Source organism: Trachurus japonicus, chromosome 15, assembly GCF_045865225.1.
Source record: "Trachurus japonicus isolate A0001 chromosome 15, Traja_1.0".
Taxonomy (NCBI): domain Eukaryota; kingdom Metazoa; phylum Chordata; class Actinopteri; order Carangiformes; family Carangidae; genus Trachurus; species Trachurus japonicus.
This window is the reverse complement of record NC_140921.1, coordinates 14,894,464-14,921,480: the sequence shown is the minus strand read 5'-3', so window position 1 is coordinate 14,921,480 and position 27,017 is coordinate 14,894,464. Positions and strand designations below refer to the sequence as shown.

The 27,017-nt window shown below is 40.9% G+C and overlaps 1 protein-coding gene across 2 annotated transcripts in view; it reads left to right on the top strand.

Annotated features, from left to right (window-relative positions):
* Window positions 1-27,017, top strand: part of LOC146973369 (SH3 and PX domain-containing protein 2A-like) — a 65,665-nt gene that overhangs the window by 20,466 nt on the left and 18,182 nt on the right. For both annotated transcript variants that reach the window (XM_085799862.1, XM_085799861.1), the window contains exons 3-7: window positions 3,796-3,871; window positions 4,868-4,944; window positions 5,809-5,900; window positions 15,456-15,487; window positions 24,152-24,280. In XM_085799862.1, the coding sequence (XP_085655988.1) occupies window positions 3,796-3,871; window positions 4,868-4,944; window positions 5,809-5,900; window positions 15,456-15,487; window positions 24,152-24,280 (406 nt within the window). The remainder of the gene's footprint in view (window positions 1-3,795; window positions 3,872-4,867; window positions 4,945-5,808; window positions 5,901-15,455; window positions 15,488-24,151; window positions 24,281-27,017) is intronic.

Genomic DNA, 27,017 nt, shown 5'->3' with positions numbered 1-27,017 from the left:
TTAAGCACATTGATATCTTGGTTTAGAGGCATTTGTTTTCATGCTGAATACTGCTGAGTCTGACGCTGTTTTTAGTGTCGAAGGGAAATGTTTTTGACCCGCACACATTTGATTTGAGCAGGATTGGTCAGTGTCTCAAACAGAGTTTACCGTCATGGAGAGGCCTCCCTCCTCCACAACCTTCAACCACAGCAGACAGAGCACATGGGCCATAGCATTCCACAGGGGGATTGTTGAGTGTGCAAGCTGGCCTGGTTTCCTTTTGAACAGAAACCTCTCCAAAAATCCTGTAGTCATTATTTTTGGATTGGGGAATTGGACCAAGGTCAGCTCTACCCTTGTCCACATTATAATTTGTCTGGCCTACATTCCTGATATAAAATGGGACTTTAACAAGGTTATTTTTCTCAAAAAAAGGAAAAGAAAAACAAAACAACTACAGCAAAAAAAACTACAACAAAACAGTTGTTTAGCATTTGCTTCTTTGAAATACAAACATAAAGACAAACAAGTAGATGAGAATAGATTGAAGCTAAAGGTTATTATCTAGCATTGCACTGCTACAGTATGACAGAGACTGTTTTCAAAAAATCAATATAGTCAATATGCTTGCTAGCAGTCATTTTCATTACTGATTAATCTGATTATTTAATTCATTCATATCTCAGTCAAAATAAAACACTGAGAAAAGCCCATCCCATCCCAGTAAAATTACAAAATGATGTTAAAAATTGTGGCAGATTGTTTTTTATTTCTTTTGATTAATTAATTAAATGTTTCCTACACCTGCTGTAGTAGTCCTATAGACACACTACTTTAATGAATACAATTGGTAGAGTTCCCCTCTTCATGTATAAACTGATAACAGTCATTTGGGCCCAAGCATTGCAGAGATGAGCAGCCTAAAGATTTTCAACACCTTGTAGTTTTGTCAGAAGTCATTGCCACCACAAAGTAACGTTATGTGACTTTGCCTTCTGATAATGCTGTCAATGCAGCTTCTGTACCAACGTGCACGATAAAATGTGATTTTCTCCAAGGAAATCAGAGCCTGTTACTGACCAAGAGGACTGTTTCACCATAATCTCCCTGCAGTAAACAACTGTCGAGTAGATGTCAAAACACAACCCAGAGATGGAATCAGATTGTTTTCCCACTCAAACATTCCTCCGAACTCCCCCTGTCTGAGATGCCTCACCAACAGTTTCTTTGTCTGTTGCACAGTGGAGTGTCTCTTTGTCTGCGTTGCGCTCCTGACTCCCTTGAGTCCACTTTAGTCTAAATACTTCAGATGATTATCATTTTACAGAAGCTGCTTGGGTTTCTCTTGCCACTCATAATTCATGTTCGTAATGCCAAAATAGCCTCTGGCGACATGTCTTTTTCCTTTTTCAAACTTTATTTCGCAGTTTTTCATTAACAAACATACAACTTCCAAACATAGACACGACATGTTGGATGACTGAGTGTTTATTGCACTCTTCTTTTCACAACACTGATTATCTGGAGTGTGTAGCTACAAAGAGACAGGCACTTGTGATTTCATCATAGCACCTTTTGCTACAAAGACACATTTATTTTCCCAGTGGGAACATTTGGCTGACACTGCTGTTTAATACACTGAAGTATCCAGTGCAGAGTTTAGGAGAGCAGCCTGGAGTAAATACTGGATATATATGAAATGTGAGAAATATTTTCCTTCGGAATTTGGCTTCAAGTTGTTGGGCTGTTGCCATAGAAACAGCAGCTTTCACACCTGTTCTCTGGAGTTATGAGTGAATCGAGGCACGACGCCAAGGGTGATGTCACCGTAGCCGCTGGCCGAGAGGCCTCTCTGTCAGTCATGGCGTTTTCCAAATGTGTTGAGTGAACCGTCCCGTCTTAGAGGGAGGATCCGGCTCCGGCTCCATCCAGCTGGGAGACTGATGACATGATGAGTACGCAGCTTAGTATGTTAGACAAACAATACAGCTGCCAACGTGCTATTACAAAAGCTGTCATATTTCCATAGTGTTCGAAAGAAAAGCAGTCTGGTTTGTGTTAGGGCTGCCGCCATATCAGGTTTTCGCAACTTGGCTATTGGGACCAAAAGAATTCACAGTGACAATATTATGTAGAAAATTAAAAAGTAACAACTTTTCTTTCAGGCAAACATATCATAAACTTTGTTAAATGTGTGTTTTCTCTTTTTAGTTACACTCAAAACACAACTGTAGGGAGGTGGCGAGTGAGTTTGTTACTATAACTGTACAAAAGCAAAAAAAAACAAAAAAACGGTGTACTCTAAATGGAGAGTGAAAAGACAACCAGACGAACTAATAGCATGATATCTGTCATCAGTGTATTATTATGTGTATAAACATGATATCGATATTTCATTTCACTGTAAATCACAACACCCCTAGTTTACATGGATCATGCTTGATGCCTTGCCTTTTCAGTTTTAGCAGTACTAAACTCTGATCTTAGTAAGGTCGGAAAGCTCACCATGACATGTTTGTGTGCAAGCGTGGTTAACCACTGCCGTTCTCTATTCTCAGCAGTATTACTTTGTTCTTAAAAGACAATAATGATGGCTGTTCTTTCTCCTCAAAAGAAATCACTTCTTGTTCACTGTATGTTTTTCAAAGGACGGGTTTAAGAGTTAATGTCATGCTCTCGGAGAACTTTACAGGTTTAGCAAAGGCAGCAAATGAGTGCAGAAAAAGAAAGAAAGAAAGAACCACAAAAACCAAACCACCTCTTACTGGAGAGTTCCTACAAACAACTCCTACAGCCCCAGACAGAGTGGATCCGACTTTGCCCTCTAAGCTTGATTCTGTTTGTCCACCTGGTTCTTTTTGGCTCAGTCTAGACTGGGGCTAGTCTCCTGGTCTCCTCCTGAGCTGAGTGTGCTTTAGCTCGGCGCTCACAGTCTTCGCTGTTTAGAGGAGCACATCTGGAAAAGGGCAAGGCAGAACGAACAAAGGCAGGGCTGCATCTGGATTTTGAGCATGCTGTTCCTGTAGGATGCTCTTACATGCCATTATGGTATTGCTGTGATTTATTCAAAGTGGCAAAATAGAAAATCTCATCTGTGATTCAGCACAGACACATACTTAACGCATTTGCATCACATGTTTTTGTCAGCACTCGACAAAACATGCTCATATATCATGTACAACACAGGACAAATGTACATATAAACATGCGCGTATTGAAACTGTTACAAATTGCTAAGAGTTGCACGCTGACATCATAAAAAAGACTTGACACACTATACTTCATGTCTATTTCTTCCTGTGTCTCTCAATTGACCGACCCTGTAAATGGACAGATGTTTCAAGCGTTATCGCAAAGTGTTAATTATGTCCTCTGATGGCTTTTGAAGCTGCTTGCTTTTTATTTTTATTTTTTTCCCCAGATAAGTGTTGTAATGATGTAACCCTGTCTGCTACCTCAGATCAAAGTGAAGCAGCTTCATGACACAGTAGCCTTTCAGACCAGATGTAATTACACCCTGTGTTGAACCCGTGTACTGTAACAAGGAGGTCGACTGTTCCTGGAGAATTTACAACCCCCCCTTTTTTTCTTTTGTTTCTATTCTCAGCTCAGATTCCTCTACTTTCAACTTTTATCTGATCAGCTTGTGGTAGATAAGATACAACAGTTAAGAGAATAGTTAAAGATGATAATTGCCTGTCATTTATAATGGCGTGTATCTTTCTTTTCTGTGGTAATCAAAAAGGAATCTTCTGGCATTTGCTCCTCAGTTCATGCTTGTGTCACTTATTACTTTCCCCTTAACTCCTGCAGATGCGAATCCTCGACAAGTTCCCGATTGAAGGAGGACAGAAGGATCCCAAAAAGAGGATTATTCCTTTTTTGCCAGGTGATCAGTACAGTATTGCACAGCATGCACAACACTTTGATGTCATTGTCACATCAATTTTAGACTGATTCGAGAGAAAGAAAAAAAAAGAAGACATGCCTTTTTCATGCACAACGGATGTTTGTTAGTGCTCCATAGCATGGCCTACCACGTTGCCATGCTCCACCCAGGCCAAATCAATTTGTGGTCTGCCATGTCAGGAGGAGGCTAGCAGAGAGGGATTTGTCTAATCTGATAAAGTCACTGTGGGTAGAGCAGAGGAGAGCAGTGAAGAGATCCTTTGTTAGACAAGCTGTACTGCTACAAGTCAGGCCAGTGCACAATTTCACTGTTTGTGGGTTTCGTGCATGCAGACACTAATATTAACAGCCAGTCTCCTAAGAATTGCAAAGTGAGGATTAACAGAGAGAAACAGTTTAACAGCTGCTCTCATTCATTTATGGATTATTAGGGGTTGTCTGGTTTTTGAATCTATCCCTAAATCCTGTCATTAAACATTTGAAACATGTGTTCAATATACTTTTCCTAGTGTATTATGTCAAATGAAGGAAAATATACAAACTTTCAGTTGATGCAGCACTACAAATTGATGCACTCCTCATATGTGCACATATGCATACAGATACCAACAAAAAAGAAAAAAAAAGGCAAACAGGGGAAATAAAAGGTTAAGTTTAAGAAACATAAAGGCCAAAAACTACTGTATATAGCTAATGAACTCCATGGATAATTCTCCTTATTTCCATCCAGTATAATACTCGATTTGTTGATAACTTTTTTTTTTATTCTTAGTAAATAACTCATCAGCTGTAGAAGCAAGAAGTTATACGTTTGCATCCCATCATCAGTTCTGTCTGAATCCACTCGACTGGGGTCTTTTGGCAAATCTTTATTAGAGCATAATAAATGTTTGACCTTTTAATGAGTGTGTTTACTTATCTGACAGTTCAATTGTTCTATTTCTAATGGAGATGTACTGCTTTGTCTTGTCCTCAGGTAAAGTCTTGTTTCGCAGAAGTCACATCAGAGATGTAGCCGTCAAGAGACTGAAGCACCTGGATAATTACTGCAAAGTAAGACGAAGACCGCATGTCTCATGACAATACCTCTTTTACAAATTTGAATTGACAACATTAGCACATTTAGCTTGACACACATCATCTTATCGAACACTTGCTTTTGGTCTGTGTGTTGTTGGAGGAGCTCTTTACACATTTCACTGCTCTACTTCCTGAGCATTTGCTGCAGTATTTTATGTGGCAAGTCTCAACATTTATCTCCTCCACCAGCCTCAACAGGAAAGCAACTGCTCTATCTGCGCTGGTCATTTCCTGTCACCAATGTAAATACGCTGCCTATAAAGGAAACAAGGGAAATGGGGGCACACAGGGGGTAAAACACAGTCCAGAGAATAAGAATGAATCAGCAGGCTTAAAGTGTAGCAGGGAGTTTTGATGGTTACCTGACCCTCTTACATTCATTAGGTCAGAGAAGGGAACGTGTGGCAGGTGCGTTGCCAAGTGTGGCGGCAGTTTTCTTTTTGGAAGAACTGGACGAGACTTGCTGTGAAGGCAAGAAACTTAAAAGACAACAAAACAAGACCCCTTCTTGTTTCTATAAAGATGTACTTAAGTGGGCTGACACATCATGCTTTAAATGTCTGCGGGCTGAGACAGCTGGTTGTTGTAGTGTGTCACCTTTTTTTGTGTTTTCCTTTGTTTTAACCCTCACTCTCAGCCCAGAGCCTCCTTCCTTCCCCTCCACACCCTCCCCACCTCCGCCTGGTCCACTCATGCCAGCTGTGACTAAATGTTATATGGAGGTTACTCATTGCCATTCAAACCAACAATGCTTCACAAAATACTCACATGCAACCTTTTGATTGTGGTTTTTTGTGTTGCAAACAGTAGCTCTCTTCCTCCCTCCCTTTCCCACAGGCTTTGATGAAACTTCCCTCCCACATTTCCCAAAGTGACGAGGTCCTGAAGTTCTTTGAGACCAAAGCTGAGGACCTGAACCCTCCCACAGAGTGAGTAACTATCGCTGTATACGTATAGCATAACCTGTGTTATATGACCTGTTAAATACCAAACATTTGCCCTCCTGGTGGGTTGTAAACACACACCACAGCAGCAGATTGTGTGTGTTCGTGTGGTTCAGCAGCTGGAAGAGTTGCCCTTCACCCCACACTGATCTTATTTGATCCAGAGGCTTCGCTGTGTCTCAGACATGATTGACTGGTTCTCGTTGAGAGGCATTGTGCTTTATTAATAGTGATTTCTGGGAGGTGACACCTGATCCCAGTGCAAATACGTAATGATTAGTGGTGTCATGAGTGCGGCTGAGTTCATGTCACAGAGCAGATCATGTCATTTGTCAAACTCAGTTCAAAGTCAGAGTGGGAGTAATTACAGACTGACTGTTGAATTTCTTTTTGTTTTAATTCTGTTCTTTCCTTTTAATTTGTTCGCCTGCTTGTATGTTTCTATACATAAGATCTGAATTTAAACTCATCAAATGTTGTTCGTACACTTAAACACACTCAAGGACAAAGAATGTAGTGGAGTAACATCTTGAGTGGTCTCTGCACAAGAACCAGGACCACCACCTCTAACCCTCAATACCCATGCAGGCTAATCCCACTTCAAAGTGAGATCCTCCTCCAGACTCCTCTAGACAGTCAAGCGCAACTTTTAAATTGAGATGCTGAGGTCTAAAAGCCAAGCCACCCATGTGCTCAGTTCACTACTGGGTGATCTGGGCTGCTTCATAATGACTTTTATGGTGTCATTTTGTGCCACATGCTCTCAAGAGCTCAGAAAAAAATAATTTTATGATGTGATCAAATCACACAATGTGGGATACTGTACAGTGAAGAAACTTTTTTAATTTAGCTGACAAGTGTTAAAAATGGATTGAGGAAATGACTGTTTATAACCAAGAGGTTATCTTTTCAAGCATTTCATCACATTCCCTCTACTGAAGTTACTTACTAGAAAATTTTTCCTTGTAGAAATTAGACAGTTGCATGGGGATCATAAAATACCCTTAAAGGAATAGTTCACCCAAAATTCAAATTTTACTCATTATCTACTCACCCTCATGTCGACTAAGGGTTGGGAGGAGTTTCAGAGTCCTCCGTGCCTTCTTGGAGTTACAGCGCCGGCGTCAGTGCAAATCGCGTGAGATTTGGACGGACCAGGAAGAGCAGTCTTTTGTCTTATTGGACGAAGAAAAGTGAGCCCCGTTCGCCACTGTCATATGGACATGCAGTGCTGCGCCAAGCCCCCCTGTAACTCCGAGAAGGCACGGAGGACTCTGAAAATTCCCCCAACCCTTAGTCGACATGAGGGTGAGTAGATAATGAGTGAAATTTTAATTTTGGGTGAACTATTCTTTTAAGGGTTTTGTGGTGTGTGTGTGAGAGAGAGAGAGAGAATGAGAGAGAGAGAGAGAGACAGAGAGACAGAGAGACAGAGGTATGTTTGTGTGCGTCACAAAAAGACTTCATGTACATGTATGGGAGGGAGTGAGGACAAACTGTTCTGTACCTGAATTTAGGTGTGTCTGGTATGTGACCAACGATTATGTGAATCTTGGGACAGAGCTGCTCCTCTCATGTCACCTATATCGTATCAGCCAATAGCAAGTGGTGAAAAAGTGACTAACAACAACAACAACCTACATCAGTGCCGACGCTCATGCTGCACCAGGGCACACTTTTTCCTTTAGGCAATATGTGAAGTAAGGTTTTGGCCACACTGCAAACATTTTTCTGATAGCTGACGTTACTCTACGATTAAGTCTGTCTACCTATCTGTCTGACTAAAAGACCTGTGTGTCGGTCTGCCCTCACAGGTTGCCATGATACTTTTACCTGCTTTGTTTCAGTTGAAATGAAATGAAATCACTTAAACATCCTAACACGTACACGCACACGTCACCAAGACCTCACAGGCAGGTTTCCACAGTTCCAGGCACATTTAAATGGAATTAATAATCACAATAACCCCTATTTATTGTATCTGAATCAGCACATACACGTTTATCTATATCGATTGTCCCGTCACACTGATGACAGATCAAAGGCTGTCGGCATGCGTAATGGAAACTCAGCCTGACTGAATTAACACAGATGAAAGATGAGGATGGATTACTGCTGTGTTGACACTACACACTGTGCCGTTGCGATGATCTGCTATATTTATTTATTTACTTATTGATTTATTGAGCCGCATCGTCACGCGACCATAACAAATAAAACTGAAAACAAATAAACTATCATCTCTCACAGCAAGTGAGACGGGAGGAAACTGATGTTCTGGTCCGGTCCAAGCTCGCAGTGTCCGGTCGCGCGAACAGACCTCACGGGCTGATGATGCAAAAGTAGTCTGGGAGGGAGGAGGTTATAATGTTATCCAGGTTTGCTCTGACATATTGAGAGCTGCCCAGTAAAAAAAACAAAAAAAACAAAACACACACACACACACCTTTTCCATTAATAAAGACACTCATATTTAGTAACCTACTATTTAAACCCGTGTGCACAGATCACAACATAAACAAACAGCTGTGCGTAAAGGAGGCATCACTGAACGTCTCTCTTTTTCTTTTTTCTTTAGAATTTACCTGAGAGGGGAGATGTGAATATCTGCTCACTATGATGCCGAGGCTGATTGTGGTTTGCTGTGAGAGATGATAGTTTATTTGTTTTCAGTTTTATTTGTTATGGTCGCGTGACGATGCGGCCACTCCGCTAATAAATCAATAAGTAAATAAATAAATATAGGGATCATCGCAACGGCACAGTGTGTAGTGTCCACACCTGCTCTTGGGACATTCACGGCTGCTTTTTTGTTCCAGTCCCTCCCTGGTTTCATCTGTGTTAATTCAGTCAGGCTGAGTTTCCATTAGCATGCCGACAGCCTTTGATCTGTCATCAGTGTGACGGGACAATCTATATAGATATACGTGTATGTGCTGATTCAGATACAATAAATAGGGGTTATTGTGATTATTAATTCCATTTAAATGTGCCTGGAACTGTGGAAACCTGCCTGTGAGGTCTTGGTGACGTGGGCGCACTGCGCGCTGGGCAGTCAAAATACCAGTCCGCTGGCTGCGCTTCGCCTTGCGCTGAGAGTAGACCAGTGGTTGGAGCTGGCGAGCTTTCGGCGCACTCTCCGCGCGGTCTATCGGCAACAAATTGTCACTGCGCCAAGGTGAATCTGTGGACACCTCCCCCTGCTGCGCGACCACTCCCATCTCGGCGCACAGCAGTCTGCCAATTTACCGAATCCGCTGCGCACGTTGTTGCACTGGAGGAAAATGCCACTGCGCCAGCTGCGCCAGGGCTCGCCTCGCTGCGCCCCCCTGAGTTGCGCCAGGAAAATAGGGCCCTATATCTCATGTGTTTTGACATATAATTTGCCTGGTACTCTCTCAGAGCTGTAGAAGTAGTGAAAAAAAAATGACACAGAAGATGAATAATAAAAAGAAGGAGAAACATATATGATAACAAAAGAGGCAGAGGTCATTGCCTCGGAGTGTTAGGCCCCTTGACACTAATTATTAGGCCAGTCACATGAAAATCTGTTTTACTGATGTGTCTCCCTGTCTTCAGTCACTATTGTGTTTGCTGAGCCCTCATCTGCTACTGACATCTAATGGCCAACAGGTGTCATTGCACACATTTATCAAAAAAGAATTTGATGTTGCTCCATCACAAGAGGGAGCCATGCAATAGGCCTGAAAAAGGTGAGACATGTCTCTTGACAATGAAAGGATGAAAGGTACAATTGCATCACACGAATATGAAGCAGATTCTGCAAATAGTTATTATTACTCACAAATAATGTACTGTACTGTACTGTAAAACTGCAATGTAGCTATGTGGTAAACTCTTAGAGGGTAGGGAAAACATGTCTTATCTGGTGATCTGGCAAGTGTAGAAACAAAAAGGTGGTAACTAAATATTTGTCAGGCACCCCTCTTTTGAAGTTGAGCTGAAACTGTACAAATATGCAATAAATGAAATGTTATACAGTAGTTAGTAGTTAAAACTTTTCTGCTGTTCAGCAATTTGTATAAGTAATGACATTGTCTTTGAAAGTAGTTTCAGATGCCTGAAGGTTAAAAGCTTTTGTATAAGTCATAAGAAACCTCAAAACAAGTTAAGAAAAGTAGACATTTTAATTCATTTAGAAACAAGCGTTTATATACCATCATCTTATTACTCATGATAGAGTGCATGTAGAAAATGTTTGATTAGATTTCCTCAATGATTTATGAATCCCACTGTTCACAAATAAAATTAAAATGAAGGGGTTTTACTCTTTCTCACAACACTGCGCCGTTGGTGCTGACAATTATGCAAATTTTGTGTTGTTTGTAACAAGGCAAGATGATTTTGTTTATGACTTTGACATCAGTAGGCTTGAAGGTGTTTTACTGGGATAATATGGGCCATCATTATTTTTGCCGGCCTATGCTTTTGCTTAGTCACTGAAAAGCATCTTTTACTGCCCTATCTACAATGTGACTTTGCTTTGTACTACTTTCTTAGAGCACTACGAAGTGACATCAACTTTATTAATCCCCATGGGGAAATCTGTCCTCTGCATTTGATCCATACCAACTGTTAAGCAGTTGTGTTCAGCGCCAAGAGACCATGTCCAGTTCTGAGGCCAGCATCTGGGTCAAGGGCAGTGATAAGAGTAAGAGTAATTCCCATAAACGTGTGCACATATCCATCATCTCCATTACAAGTAACTATTTACTTTTTGTAATAAAGTTAATCCAAGTTATCTTTGTATATTCTCTTAACATGGAGGTAGCCCTCCCCTCACCTTTGTACTGTGCGTAAATTTAGGATGAATACCTTTTTTCAGCCTCACAGTTACTACCTGTTCATGCTCATATAGTTTGATCATTTCCATAACTGACAACCCTAAAACAACCAAATAAGGCAACTAGAATGTTTCATTCACAAAATCGTTACCAAATAAGAATTTCACATTACCTTAGCTTCAAACCTTTAGTCAGAAAACATCAAACACAATTAGCAGTGTCAGTTTAGGAGTACCTTAAACAGTGGGAAATATTTACAGTACAGCTGTCATCAACATGTCATCTGAGCAAAGCTGCATTGTGAGAGAACTGAAGAGAGAATGATTCAGAATGATGGTGAGGTGCCAAACGTGTCTTTCTAAAGCAAAGTAGTCCATTGCTAATATGAGAAGTGGGCAAGCAGACGTGACAGCCATGGTAATATTAGAAGGGATAATGTTACAGCCTGCCGCAGGTGATGTTACACTGCAGAGATCAACAGAGGATAAAACTGGGCAAAGACCTGCGTGAAGACCCCGAGGCAGCTGTTGGAGTGAGAGAATCAACTGCTGAACTGAGTGACCTGGGGCTGAAATATGCTCGTGAAAACTATAAAATCTGAAAAACCTCTCATTAAATTAGTCAGCCATGGTGATTTGTACTAGATTTATGTATTTCATTTTCCATAATTTCTGTATTATTTTTGAACTCCAAATTCACTCAGACCAAAGCACTGAGATCTCAAGGCAAATCCGCACACAGCTCATACAACAGGTCTGGATTGGCTGTGAATTTAGTTTGGAATAAAAGGGGAAATTAATAAATATGACAAGTTCCCATAACAACCGGTCTGTTCGCACATGTGGTTCTTGCATGGGGCCCTTTTAGTCCACCATGCTCAGACAGTCCTAAAGGATGTCTGTTGTAAAAAGCAGCATTTCGTGTACACAATAGTTTTCGTTTAAAGAATATAAATTCTCAGAGGTACTTACTTTTAAATGCCTCTATATCACATTACTGGATTCTTTGTTAACTGCACTGCACCCTCTTAACTTGTTGAGAACCACCTTGGTAAATGGGAATCAGTTGTATGACTTTATTCTCAGACGACTTAAGCAAACAAGAATTTGAATTTGTTGTCGTGAGGGAGCCAAGACATGGAAAGCTCTGCAACTAAAGAAAAAATGGCGTCATCGTCAACAGTGCCGACAACTTTCTCACTGCTGCATCTAAAATCATGCTGTTGGTCCAAAAATGTGTGGTCAAAACACATTCCTCAAGATGTGCGTACATGATGCTGCAACCACCATGGATCGACTCCTTGCAAAGGAGATGCAAACACATGATTTTGTGACTCAGGAAGGATTTTGCGCCGACTCAGCTTAATATGCCATAGCCTTGATTATAACTGCTTCATGCCTAGAAGCAATGCTAATCCTTAACCCTAAAATTTAATTATTTAGCTTGTGGGAACCTGTGTTTTGTCCCACAAAAAGTCGGTGTGAAACATTGTTTTCGTGTAAACACAACTACGCAATTATGTATTTGAATTATAAGAGAGGCAATGGAGTTGTATTTAAGTCTTTTCTTTACAACCTAAAGCTTAATTTTACATCAGTGTTTCACTACAAGTTATAAAGTTTGTGGTTGATACATGGTCAGACTAACATAGTTTTCCTCTAGCATCACTGTGTAGTCATGTCCAGACTTTGATGGAGATTTGGACCAGTGCACAGGAGTTTACTGTGCTTGTGTGTGTGTTTTTGTGGGAATTTGAATAAGCAGCGTCATTACCTCTCTTGAGGATATTAACACATAAACCTCACGCTGCTGCCTCTCTGCATGCAAACCAGACCTCTGCTCTATCATAATGATTTCCTGTTAAGTAACGTCGACCCATTGACCCCTGAGCTGGGGGGTTACTCCTGCAGAGGTTAAGCTGAGGTCAGACAGGAGAGTCTGTGTAATGTATACATGGAGCAGGGCAGACGCTTTCAGTCCTCTGGCTTGGCTGAGAAATGTGAGCAACGAACTAATATCTCACACATTCCTCCTCTAATAGGCCCACCTACAAAGAGTGAGGAGCAGTTGTGTGTTAACAGATGGTTATTCTCAGCTGAAGCTTAGGATGGACTCTCATGGGCTCGGCTTTTTAATGATGTGTTCAGCACATGCAGCCTATGCACATGTTTATGTGTATAGACTGTATGTGCATCTCCAGGCATGGGGCGTGTACCTCATGGATGCGTACCTTATGACACCAGAACTGTAAAGACTATCTTGTATAACCTCTGCGAGTCTCTGTTGTGGGCTAAACGTTCTAATTTACACAATTCTGAGACAATTCTCCGTGTTTGGATGTATTTCTGCTCTTGTGTTGGGTTTTACTGGTGAACGGAGGGAAGTGCACTGAGCCAGAGTTCTGTGCTCAGTCTCCTCCTGGGAAGAATATTATTCCAGCTCTGTGATATGGGTCATCAGCTTGCAGGGCAGGTCAAGCATCTACTTTATCCCCATCATTTCTTCCCAACTCTCTATAGTGCTTCCCTGAGTTTCATCTCCGCCCCACCAGACTTTGCGAAAACAAACACATAATTCATCATACAATACTTCAGAAATACTTAACATCTATGACGACGAATTCACCTCTTAATGTAAACTACCTGAACACATCCCCCGTAAACATGCTGTAACTTATCCGCTAGTTTATGCTACATTACCTAAAGAAATGTGTCCACGACTCACTTTCTCACTCGCGTTTCCATCCCAAGCATGTGTGAGTTATCCGCTCTGCTATGATGTGTGTGTTGTTTTGATTTTAATACCTATAACATTTCCTCTCCGAAAGTCGTGAGTTCAAAAGATGTCTCGAGTGATGTACACCGTGTGCTTAGACTATGCTTCTTTTTTCAATATACTGCAAGCCTATTTATGTTGGCTCGGCATAAATGTTTAACATTGTTTTGTTTTCTGCCCATCACATCATATAGAAAGTTATGAAATTCATATCTCAGCCTTTTTGCAATTGTTTTGCCACAGGATGAATGTTGCTTGAAGATCCAATACAAACATTGTTCTTACTGTGTCATCCAATTTAATAGTGTATTCACGGTTGAATTAGTTGCTTTACATCAAAGTTCTTATATAATTTATGTTTTTGATGAAGCTGAACTGAGCTGTAAGCTATTGTGGGTTTGATTGGGAATGTCTCATAACTGATCAGTCTCATATTTGTTGCTGCATCTGGAAACAGAGAAACTTTGTGCCAAAAATGACTTTATCTTAAGTAACAGAGGGATACAGTTATTGGTAAGAAATGTTTTCATTAAGCTAGAAGTGTTGCTTAACTTGGACGAGCGTAAACTTTTTTATGGTGCTGCTCACCAAACACTAACATACCATACCCTGATTCAAAAAAAAAAAAGTTTTGTTATTGTCCTCTAAAAGCAAAACCAGATATAGTGTCTTTGTACTACCTCTTTGTAAAATAATGAACTCCAGAAATAGTTAAAATTATCCTTTTTATTTCGGTCAACTGGAATCATTGAAACACACAAGTTGATGAACAGGCTGTAGCCTGGCAAATGTTGGACAAGGTTTATCCAAACATGCACTCATATCCATAACTGGTCCTGGCTCCAGTCCTGCTGCTGGCCCCTCCAGAGAGCCAGGTGTCTGTTCCCATCTGCATCAAACCTCAGCCTCTCCTCAGTGTGTGCTCTCGCTGCAGCTCTGCAGCTAACTTAATGACCACAAACAGTCACCCAGTGCCTCCTAAAATGTGCATCAAGCTACAATCTATACACAATGGTACACAGACTCTGTTTGAAATGTTTATGCATTCGTGTTTTATCACAAATCATTGTCAAATGGATTAAGTATGAGATGTATCTTCATGTAGGCACCTGCATTACAGTACATGAAGCATAAGCGCTCAAATTGAACAGACAATACTAATGAATTATGAATTCAGATGTACTTGTCCTGTGTTCATCGTTTGTTATGTTTGCCTCTAAAACACATATTTCTGACAAGTGAAAATAATTTCTGTATATTTGCTGCAGCTGAACTGAAGTCTGCTCCATTTAAAACAAAAAATGTTTTCATTTAGTTGTGCATTTTTGTAAGGAATGAACCTGTTTCCCCTTGTATTTCCTATGAAGGTCAGTGTTCTGAGCAGCAGCAGCAGGAGCACACAGACATGTACAGTAAATGTGCACATGGAAATGAGCATCAGAGCACAGAGCGGGTTCATTGACAGTGACGCTCATCCATTCAGTGTCTTGTTACAGTCCAGGCTTTGGAACTGAAAGGCGCTTTCACACCAGAACATGAATGGGACTTATCAAGAGGATATGATACTGTTGTCAAGTAAATAAATGCTGTTCTGTTACACACAGGCAGCTGCAGAGCCCCTATATACACGATGTCTACCACACCAGTATATTTGCTAAAAGAAATGATTTGCTTTGTTACTGTCCTTGACACACTTATACTGTGGTCCTCCACACAGCCGTACAGTATGTGTCCCACCCTGTCTCCCTCCCTCTGGTAGTAGGTCAAGTTCTGCGTGCATTCTCAACGAGGGTTTGGCTTGGTACTTGTGTGCCAACTGCACTTGGATAGTCCCAGGCAGAGATTCAGCTGTAACTTGTTACTGGATTGATCATGCTGTATTAATGCTCTGACCTCACCTACAGTACAGTACACTCACACTCAAACTGACCATGCTTCTCTGGTGTTGCTTCCTTTTCAGAGACTGTGGCGGCTCTGGCAAACGTAAATCAGGTAAGAATCTGAAATCTTTTTCCACCTTGGCCAGCACAACCTGTGACAATCTTTCTATTCTCCATCCGTGTCTACTGTGTTTTCATTGTTTTAACTTCTTAAACTGTGTCATGGTTTTGACATTTTTCTCTCTGAACACTGAAAGTTTGAAAAAGTAAAAAAAAATCACATCACATAAATGTCTAAAGGAACTGTTGGTGTTAATGTAGGCACCAAGATTTGACAAGAAGAAATGTTTGGAATAGAGCTGCAAAGACAAGGCGATTCATGTTTGCCAGCTATTTTGATTCTAAATTAATGTTTTTAAGGAAAAATATTCTGTGACACCACTTTCACAAAATATTTGCTGCTTTAATATGACTGTTAATTAAATATCTTTTGCGCTGTTGTTTAGACAATTTGAAAATGTCACCATCCATTCACACTGAGAAAAACGTATAAACAAAACAATTAGTTGATTAAATGATTAAACGGAAATGTCAGGTGGATCAATAGTGAGCATAGTTATTATGAAAAAGTTTCAGAGGTTAATACAGTAAGAGGGTTTTGGTTGAGCTGCACTGGTTTTGATCCAGTGTTAGAGAGAGGCGTGATGCTGAATCGGTGGAGTACTTGCCCCTTGGCGAAACATTTCTGTATTATGACGAGATGGTTAAGAAACAGTGTTAGGTGAGAGAGACCACCTGTTTATGCCTCTGTGCTCTGTATCCCACTGCCAGGGTTGGCTGTCGGATTTATGTTTTGTGTGTATGTGTGTGTGAGAGAGTGTAAGGAAGTCAGAGAGCCAGAGTGACTCAGCTGAGCATGGGGATACAGGCGTAGGAGGCAGCAGGAAAAGAATGAGAGGAGTTTAGTGAACAGCTGTGCAAGTGTTGTGAATTTGTGTGTGTGTGTGTGTACACTTGCATGCACGCAGTCTCAGAATAACCACATGCATTACTAAATTACACGTTAGTCCTGCAATCAGATGCAAAGTTGCTGTGGCCATCCTTCCTGCATTCTGCCACAGTTACGTACGACATAGCTGGGCAAAGAAAGTCTTAGTAAATGAGCTGTAAGTTAATTTTCTGTGGGTTATCTGCTCTGAGGAAAAGCTGTGCCAGAGTTGCCACCAAACGAAATAAGACCCCAGCCTAATTTCGTTATGTGTTCCATGGTATTGAGGCTTTACGTAACAGGGAATTCCAGCTACATTTTGAAATGGAAAAATGTCTTATTTCAGCTGTGTGTGTGTGTGTGTGTGGAGTAGCCTACATTCAGTCTGTGCAAGATATTAGATTGGTTTCCAGTTATATTCATATCGGCTGCCTGGAAAGTTCGTCATATAGTGGCTGTTGTTTGCATGCACAGCTTCAGCTGTTTTATTCTGAAGTGTTTGGTTTTATATGAAATATGTTATCAGCTACGAAGTTGCTAAGATGTACATGTATTTATGTTTGCAATAAATCATTCAATGAGGTCAAGTTGGGCACTGAAAGGAATTATAACACACTTTATGTGGTGATAATTTACTATTCAGAGTCAATACGGAGCGTATACTGAACAGGCTCTCCATACTGGATCCCTAAACCCTCACCGTAGTCCCCATGCTGGATATTAGCGGTTAATGCAGCTGAAAGATTGATCTTCCTCTTTTAAAGTACAACAGCAGATAAAGTGCAGTGAGTCTGTGGTGAATTTGTGCTGTAGCTGCAGCTAATGGTTTCCATAATTACACGGTGCAGGTCTCCCATAAGAGTTTACTGAGCCCCTGCCCTAAACAGGAGAATGTCGGCCTTCACCACAAAACTGTGTGCAGTTAGCGGTTCGAGTAGGAACTCTGTTTACCTGGCAGGGCAGAAGAAATCAGAGGAACATCTTCGGTGTACACACCCACAGATGATCGCTCACAGTTGGACTCATCGTCACCTCTGGTCTCATCGTCATCTCTGTTGTCAGGGCAATTTCATCATTGTTTTAATTTATGTCATAATTGTTTTTTCTTCTGTGTTACAGTTAAACTCTTCATTGTCTTTAGTTTTCTGGACTGATGATTAAATGATGGAGCCATATTATATACTAGTCTAAGGGATTTCATCTCATATGTATTCAGTAACATTCTGGTCCAATTTATTTTGTATCTCTGCTTCAAGCACTCTTCAGTATGGGACTGAAGGAGTTTACATTATTGACTCAGCATCATAGGTTGAAGGAAAGAAGTCTTCATTGTAACAAATAATAGAGTTGTCAGGAGTGACTGCTGATACTGAGCCTGTCAGCATAAATCTCTGTCAGATAACTGACTGATCCTGTCATCAGCAAAATACTAAAGGAACCTTGTTTTGACAAAACACTATGGTGATGAAATACATAAATGTTTCAATACTTTGTACAAGAGAGGAAGACAAAGGGAATTGTTTCATCAGTGAAAGAAAACAATCTGAGTATTTAAATTAGCTCTGATTTTAGGATCAGCCGCCTTTCAGGATGTTGAGATTCACGGGCTTCGTATCATCCTCGAAGCATTAGTGATAATCTTTATGCAAAAAGAAAAGCGAGATGAACAGAGGACAGTTTGAAATTGAGTAGGAGAGAAAAAGAAACGGTGCGCTCGGGGGTGTAGTGCATGTGAAAAGCAGCTGGAGAGGAGAGGAGGTTTACGTGGCAAGTGGAAACCATTTCAGTGTTGCACACGGACTGAGGGAGTGTGTTTATATGTGCAGACTTGCTGTCTTTATTTGAGCTGCAGGTCTCTGGGGGCCTGTAGAGTGTGCATGTGTGTAGGGGTTGTGTCTGTGTGGGTGTTTACCATAGTGTATGTGGGCATGCATCTGTGTGCATACTTGTTGGGAGGAAAAGGGTTAATCTGTTCATGAGTTAGATGGTGGGCGGGTCCAGAGGTTTGTGTGTTTGTTTGTGTTTGCAGATGGATAAGATTTTAAACTGGCATAGGAAATCATTAAGGCAAATGAGCTCGTCCAAATCACTTTAACAACTGTACGTTGTCGGAGCAGCCTATTTCTCAATGAAGAGCTGGTGAATACTGGGCTTTAGCAGATTCACTCCTTTTTAGACTCGTGCACAATGAGCCTTTACAGCACCTGAAAGGTCCGCTGTGTGGGTTAAATCAGGTGGAGATAAGTTTTCACCGACATTCATACGTGCTAACAGTGCTAAATGTTGCTGTTAAAGTGAAGAAAAGAATTGTGTAGAATTTTTTTTCTTTTTAAAGTTACCAGATTTGGCAGAGTTGAACCCCCACCCACCCCCACCCCCACCCCTTTCTGCATTAGAGCAGATCTAATACAGGCTGCTCTGTTTCTGATAAGTGGCTATTTGTCAAAGTGGACTCACACCCTAGAGGCAGCACTTAAGCTTCATTCTCACGTTCAAGCCAGAAAAATCTCTAATGAATGAGGTCATGAATGGATTATTTTACAATTTATTATTTTGTAATTTTCATAGGATGTCAGTAAAGTCACGTTGTTTGACGCACCTTTCCTTTCACATGCTTGTTGTCAAGAGTTGGAGACGTCAGAGTTTCTACTGGAGAGCTTGATGAAATGCAGGGTTGGTTTGATTTCCCTCATTAAGTTATCAGTTTGACTCTGATCCCATATATTTAGAAAGCCCCCGATTTGTCACAATATCCAGCACAATGCTAACTGCTGAGGCTAAAGGCACACTGTGGAAATCTTACCTTCTCACTTGCAGGTCACAAGATAAACAATCCTGCAGCGGTTTAATGCATCCCGCTGGTGTTGTGCATGGTAACATTGAAAAAAATGTAGAGATACAGTACACCAGCAAATGCACGAAGGAGGACTGCAGCAAACATAGATGGGATGTAAACAATATTTTTCAGAATATTCCAAAAAATGGCTATGCTTTGGAAAGAGGCACAGAAATGCAATAGTGAGGAACAGTGAAACTCACATGTTTACAAAGAAACTCCGCTGAGTAGTAGTATATTTGAAAAAAAAAAGGACCTAAAATACTGAAAGGATGAGCAGATCAAGTGAAGATGATGAAACAGTTCATCTGTGTTTAACAGCTTTTTGAAGGCTGTCTTACTGTAAGATGATTTTTTTAGGGAAGGTTTTTTTGCACTATTTGTTTATGGTCTGCCCCTTCTCCCTCAGGGCCACATACTGATTCAATGACATGAGTACATCTGTACTACATTGAACAGCAGTCCTGTGTCCCTTTCTAATCCAACTGCACATCTGCTGCTGATGAGCCAAACAAAGGCATAGCACTTTGCCAAATTTTACTCCTCTCAACCCAGTTGTGCTCTCATAAAGTTACCCCAGGGTTCAAAATATGGCACTAAGACACAGAAGCCAGTGCCAGCTATGCTATCAACCAAAAGGCCTGATCCTGAAAAGTCTCACGAAGAAGAATTCCCATTCCTTGGTAGAAATGGGTAGACTACACTCCCTGGTTTCCTCCTCTTGGTGATGAATTATTGCAAAGTTCCCAACTGTCATCATCTTTGGATGGAGTTGATGATGGGTGAGTTGGGGTGGGGGTGGGGGCTGGATAGAGTGAGGACGCTTGGGAGTGCAAGGGTGGGAGCAGGAAGCACATGTATAAATCTGAGTGAGGAGAGATATAAACACAGAGAGTGGCTAATAGGGCTATCTGATGGCAGGGTAGAAAAAAGACTTTTCTTTTTAAAGCTTGTGAATACTTTCGAGCTACATTCTCTATGATGTGCATATAAACACAGATGTAAACTCATGCACGCTCTATAACACTTCCCAACCTTTTTTTTTTTTTTAGAAAAACCCCACAATGCTAATAGATGAACTCAAGTATTCCCTCACTGACACCATGCCCTGTGCCTGTTTCAACTATTTAACGTTGACTTGTAGCTAACGATTTCAGATGTTGAGCAATGACCTTTGACTAACAATCTCAAGCGTTTAGCCATGAATATTAGCTAACACTTTTAGGTCTGACCAGTGTTGGGCATGTTACTTTTAAAAAGTAATTAGTTATACAGTTGCTAGTCACTTTCCCCAAAAATTAACTGAATAAGTAACTGAATTACTACATTATAAAAGTAACTAATTACCAAGAAAGTAACTATTGTGTTACTTTTTTTAATGAAATGCTTTAATATGTCAAATTACTTGGACTCGCCCCCCTAACCTCCCATTTATCTGTAACTAACCAACTCAACTCAGTATTTGTCCGCACAGGACGGCTCAGACTCAGGGGGAATACTGAGTGAGTTGATTAGTTCCAGATAAACAGCTTTTTTCCGACTAGTTGATGGATTGTAAAACAAATGTGTACACTTTAACGGGTGTAGCTATTATTTTGTGACGGGACTTCTTGAGTCAAGCAACAGCACATTTTATTGTCAGTAACGGTAACAGCGTTATAACTGGGGAAACAGTAACTTTTTTTGATTACTCGTTACTGAAAAAAGTAGCGCCATAGTAACGTTATTCCCATCACTAGCTGTAACATATGTCCAATGTGGACTATCTTGTATTACTTGTAGCCTTTTCAGCCATATAGCAGTGACTGTTATTTCCACCATACATTTTCCCAGCTTTATTTTCTTGTAGCTATTTTAGTTTTACTTATCCATCAACTTCAGCTAACTGCTACAACCATTTAGCTATAACCATTAGTGATGTATTTATTCATTATATTTGTTTTGATTACTTTATTTGTTTTTGATGAAATCATAATTTCTCTGTTTTCAAATCACTGTAGTTGAGCTCAGTTTTTCCACACATCTCCTGAAACCACAGAGGAACTACTGGTTTGAAATGACTGCTGTATAACTCTTCCATACCATGTTAAATGGTCTTTTACACGGGGTGACTAATTGCAGCACTGTAAGTTTTGTATGGGTTGATGCGTTTCATTGAAACCTTTATTTATACACAATCATTTAGCTCATTTCAGCTCTCTTTACACATATCTCATTTGAAATTGGACCTATCCTGTCCAAGGCTGTTTCACCTCATTTTTTCTCACACATGTTCTCCTTGTTCTGGCTCTGTTTTCCTGCTGTTGCAAAACATTTCATTTCCTGAATGAGACTGAAATATTAGCTTTTGTTTTTCAGGCCTATTGACTTTGCTGACAGAGTCTTTACTCACTCACCCCTGGTCTCAGGTTTACGCTTAACTCATGGCAGTTGTTAACTGTGTGTTTTAAAAACATGATTTAACATATAGCATGGTTTTATGAGATCATGATCTGCTGTGTTTTATGTCCATCTGTGTTGAAATTATATTTCTGGCAAATGTGTGGTTGACAATGGCAACGTAAGATGGTGTTTATTTTAAAGTTTGGTTCCTGAGTTATTTTATTGCAAGTTTGAATAAATCCACGGGGCTTCCTCATTGACATATTATCAGTATATTCTTCAACCAAATAGTTGGTTGATCAGAAAGTAAACAATGAAATGCACACAGGAAACATACTGTACTGCATACTGATAAATCTGTAAATTCAGATTAGCTAAGACCATAGATGACAGCTGGCTACTTGTTATATACACACACACACACAGATTCACACCATGTACCGTCCATACCTTAATCTGTAGCCTGTAATATTTGTGATTAATGAAGAAGTCATATTGTCAATAAAAATAAAATGACTTACTAAAGTAATAAATTGCAGATGTAATTTTAATTCAGTTCATTGGGAACGTGACGGCTAAACAATGTTTGTGTCAATTATCCTGTGTGTTCGTCCATCCTATTTGTAATCAAAGTTAATCGATCTGTGGCTTAAAATAAACTGCTCAACCACACATTTCGAACCATTATGTCAAAAATAAACAACACTGCTCGCTGTAACTGAAGTAATTGCTGTCACATTATACTGTGAAGAACAAGAAGGCAATACCCAGCATCTTAATGTGCTCTTTCCAGTGTATCTGCACCCAACTTTGCGGTTTAACAAAACATCTAGCAGAAGTAACGTGAAGCATCATAAACCACAACCCAGCCACAGTAATCCAGTGTGAGGCTCTTTGGCAGTCGTAGCATTTGAGATGTTAATGGTGCTGAGTTCATCTTCATAACTTATTATCTCCTTGACATTTCAAATTTAGTTCCAGAATCGAATGCAAAATATTATCCTGATGTAGAGAAACGTTAATCTCTAGTCTGAAGGACTGTCGCCAGGTTTGCTCTTTGGAGAAATGGCATCTTAATCCAGCTTGTCTTAATCATTCTTTTATCTAAGCCTCAGACCTTCCGTCTCCTGGACTGATTTGTCTTTATTTTCCATCCTCAGGAGAAAGCTAACTTCCTCTTTCCAGAAGCAGTTTTTACCACATGTTATAAATATTTGTTGATTATGTGAGTCACACTCACATATTTAATTTTTCTTCTGCTGTAACGGTTACGGCCGTTAGTAAAAATGACTGTGGGAGCAATGTGACCATAAACAGAAACCGTGATTCCCTACCATGTTTGTAGATGTCTGTTATTCAAACACACCATAAAAGTACATTGTGTATCTGTTGTAGCAACATAATGAGGATAAACAGATATAATCTTAAGTGTTTGCAGACAGGAGCCTCCTTCTGTTAGGAGCTTTGAACTGAGTGGTCAGCAGAAGCTCTTGTTAATGTGTGAACTGAATGTAAGCTGGAGTGGTGTCTGGATTCCAGCTGACGCTTGTTAGATCTGCTTTAGTTGATTCAGCTATGCTTGTTATGAGGATTTTTCAAGACTAAGGCTGCAGCCGAGCTCAGTTAATGTTGCTTTATTCATGTGGAGGGAAAAACATGTTGCGGATGTTTGAAATGTAACAGCCTAATGTGAGCTTTGTACTTGTTATGAAAATGAAAACATATATTTCTGTCTTTAGAAGTTACTCTTTGAGTTAGTTAGAGTTATGCAAACTCTGGTTCAGTACTGGATGTTTTGAAGTTATGATGCAGGCTCAAACTGTGAAAAATTAAGTCACTGCTGGTGCTTACATGGTTAACCGAGCCAAGTAGAGAAAGGAAGATTTCCATTGGCTGGGCCACACGCTGTATCCTGAGCTCTAGTGTTTCATGGAGACAGAGGGCCATCCCTCTGAGCACAGCTCCAGCCCCTTCATCTGGTTCTATTTAAGGCCTCTAGTGCCGACTCTTATGATTGGCGTACACAACCCCCTACTCTTCCTTCAGCTCCAGCCCCAACTGAGGAGAAGGAGGCTTTTTAGCAGATGGTTTATTTTCCAAGGGAAACCATTTCTTTCTCCCACTCTACTGTCCTGTCCTCAGCTGGCTTTAGCTCACTTTTCTATCACTACTACAGCTCCTCCTGCTTTCTCTTTCCTGCTCTGCTTTCCACTGTGTTAATGTGTCTACTTGCATCTACTGACCTGGTCTCAGCGTTGGTGGACATTAAGGATGAGGCCCCTTCTGTAACACAGAATGGATTTTCTGCAGTTGGCTGCTTGATTCTTCACCTTTTGGAGAGGGATTCTTTTACCAGACTTTCAGCATCTCCATTGCCCTGGATGTTGGGCTGGAGGGGGATGTAGCTCTATGGCTAGACTCTCAGGAAGATGCACTGAACCCTATGATTATTGTCATTGGCTGAGCTCTACAGACAGAGTGCCCTATGGCACAACGAGTGCCCAACAGTCGTTCTCGTGGACCTATGGCTGGCAGCTGGCTGACAGCATGTTTTTTCCCATCAACCCCAGGTCTGGATGGCTCGGACCCCATGCTCCTGGAACAATATGTGGTGGTGGCCAGTTACGAGAAACAAGAGCCTGCAGAGATCAGCCTCCAAGCGGGCGAGGTGGTCGACGTCATTGAAAAGAGCGAGAGTGGTGAGTAATCAAAACAAATGCACAACAAAGACATGTCGAGCAGATTTAGACAGCGTGCATGTACTGTATGTGAGATACAAACAGACACTTTCATGATTCAGGCTGTGGGTCCTCTGCCCTCTTCTCTATCTCAACCCTCTCACCTTCTTTGTCCACAGCTTGCTAGCTGATACTTATCCCCATCTGGAGGCTCGCTTTGGCCTGCCGTCAGCCGTGTTTTTTCCCACTGTTGGTTTAGGCTGGAGGCCAGAATGTTGCCTCTGGCAAGAGGAATGTCTTCCAGACTCGTATTAATTATTCCACCTCATTTTAATGGAAAGCCGGCAAGACATGCTGGATTTACAAATAGCAGCTGCAGAATCCTTAGTCAGCTGTTTAACCTCTGGAAAGATCTAGCGGGCAGGTCCAAAATTGTGTTTTGAGGTGTGTGTGGTTCAGCTTGAAAATAATGAATGTGTAATGAGTCGGTGTCATGCTGGTGTTAAGCATAACTTCAGGATATTCTAGGAATATGCTGTAGGCTAATATGTCTTATATCATTTGTGAGTGGAAGAAGTATTAGACATAGATTTTATGACACAAGGACACCAGAAAAGCTTATACTGTAGTTGCATATTATTTGTTATTAATGTTTTTAAATATCAAATCATTTGTCTTGGTTAAATATGAAAAAACAGCGACCTATCAGTGACACCCAGGCCCGAACACCTGCCTAATTGTCTCTTATTTTAAAGGGAATTTGTCATCTGTAGCATGAGAGAGAGTGAGGAGGTATAGGCCTGGTAACAGGGTCTGACGTTCCGCTTTAATGGTGTGCCGAGACAGTAAAACAGTAATGGGACTCATGTGTTCTTCAGAGGGAGGACGGGGGAAAGAGGGATGGAGGAGGAAACTGTGACCAGGAAGGCAATTGGACTTGGGTTTCATGATGGGTGTGAGTGAAACGCCATGCCACCCTGGCCTTAAGGAAGAGGGTCTGTAGACTGGATTGCTTTGAAGTGTCTCATGTCCTACCTTTGGGTTCATGTATTTGTTTTCACTCCTCGCTCTGGTAGGATTTCAACCCAATGGGGAGCCACAGTCAGGCGGATATTCCAACACCTTGAAGTCCTTTTACCAGGGGCCTTATATGAGAGCCTTCCTCCATTAACTTGAACTGCATGGTCCTGTGCTTTTAAGTAGAGGCCCCTTCACTTTTGAATTTCAGCTGACCATGGTGCAAAGTTATAGTCGTTGGTCCGCATGCCGACGATCCCTGCAGAATGTGATTTATGATTTCCAGGCTTCCGTGTTATTACTGAAGCTTAGTTTCCATGTTATTATTGTTCAGTTTCATCCTGATGCAGACCGGTGTACTGTACTTGTTTCCCTCAGTTTAGCTTATTCATTCATCTCTGGTTTAGTAGGATTTCTTATGAGTTTCTAGAAGGCAAAACGGTGGACTGCAGGCTTTTTAAAAATGCATCCTAGAGCTATTTGACAGTTTTATTATGCACCGACGGACACTTTCACAGAGATCTAAGGTAAATACAAACGCCCATACGTCTACTGTAGCTATGGAGACCATTTCCAGCAGCACAGCTACCATTTAACTGAAATCTCAACACCTCCTGCAATGGAAGTCGGCTAAAGCTGCTCCATTTGGCTGGTTGACATCACCTCACTTCCCTTTGCCAATACCAACAAGACCAGGTGTGTGCTAAGAAGATTTCAGAGTCCATTTGACTTAGCATCCATTCCCTTGCAGGATAAGTACAAACCCTTTAATGGTTTCTGACAGATTGATCGGTGTATTGAAGAAGTAAGTGGTGAATAGTTACAGCTACTAAAAGGTGTCTGTTACTTTTGTTTTGATAAAAGGTTTGTGTGGATTTTACTGAGCTTCAAGCTACAGTCACATATTTTTCTTTAAAGCCATGCACATTGAAACCAGAATGGCTCTTTGGATGCGCTGGGTGGAAAATAGCTCTCATATTACAATCTAATTTTGCATCAGCATTGTGCATCTAACAAGTACTGTACTAGATTTGTATTGTTATTTTCTCCTTAAGGTGTGAGAGTATAAGTGAATGTTAACAGTGACAGATCTAGAAATGGAAAACGGCAGCTTCATATTGTTTTTGTGATTCACCCTAGTCCTTCAACAGAAGTCCCGCTGTTAAAGCTACTGTACCATAGACTGTGTCTGTGACTGCTGCCCAGCGCAGTTATCAACTTTTCCTTACCTTGGATTAGATAATATATGCCTTTGACAGGGCAGTGAATCTAGGTCAGACCTATAAGTGAGCTCAGCTTTCTCTACTTTTCCAGCCTGCTGTATGAGCCAAGGCAGTATTTTCCGTTGCACTGGCTGACGATACAGTTTGTGTTGTGGCCTTTGTTTCATTTGGTACAGTAGTTTATATTAATGGCTGATTTGTTAGGGTTAAAGTGGGTGTAGTATCTGGCGAAATCATGGGTAGATCAGCGGATACTCAATGTTCTGTTGTAGCGTTCAGTTTCCAAGGAATGTTACTTTAAAGATACAGAAGTTACTACAAAAAGCGACATTAAAGTAAAACGCTTAATCCAAAGCAGCAATTATCCTGAACTGGGCTGGTAATTAAAAGTTTTCTAATGATTAATTCTGTCCTCACCCCCTCTGCAGCTATTTTATTTGTCTATTTTATGAGAGTTTGCCAGGGGGAGAGGGGCGGGGGGTGCTGGCTCAGAAGAAGAGAGTAGTGAAGGGAGAAAC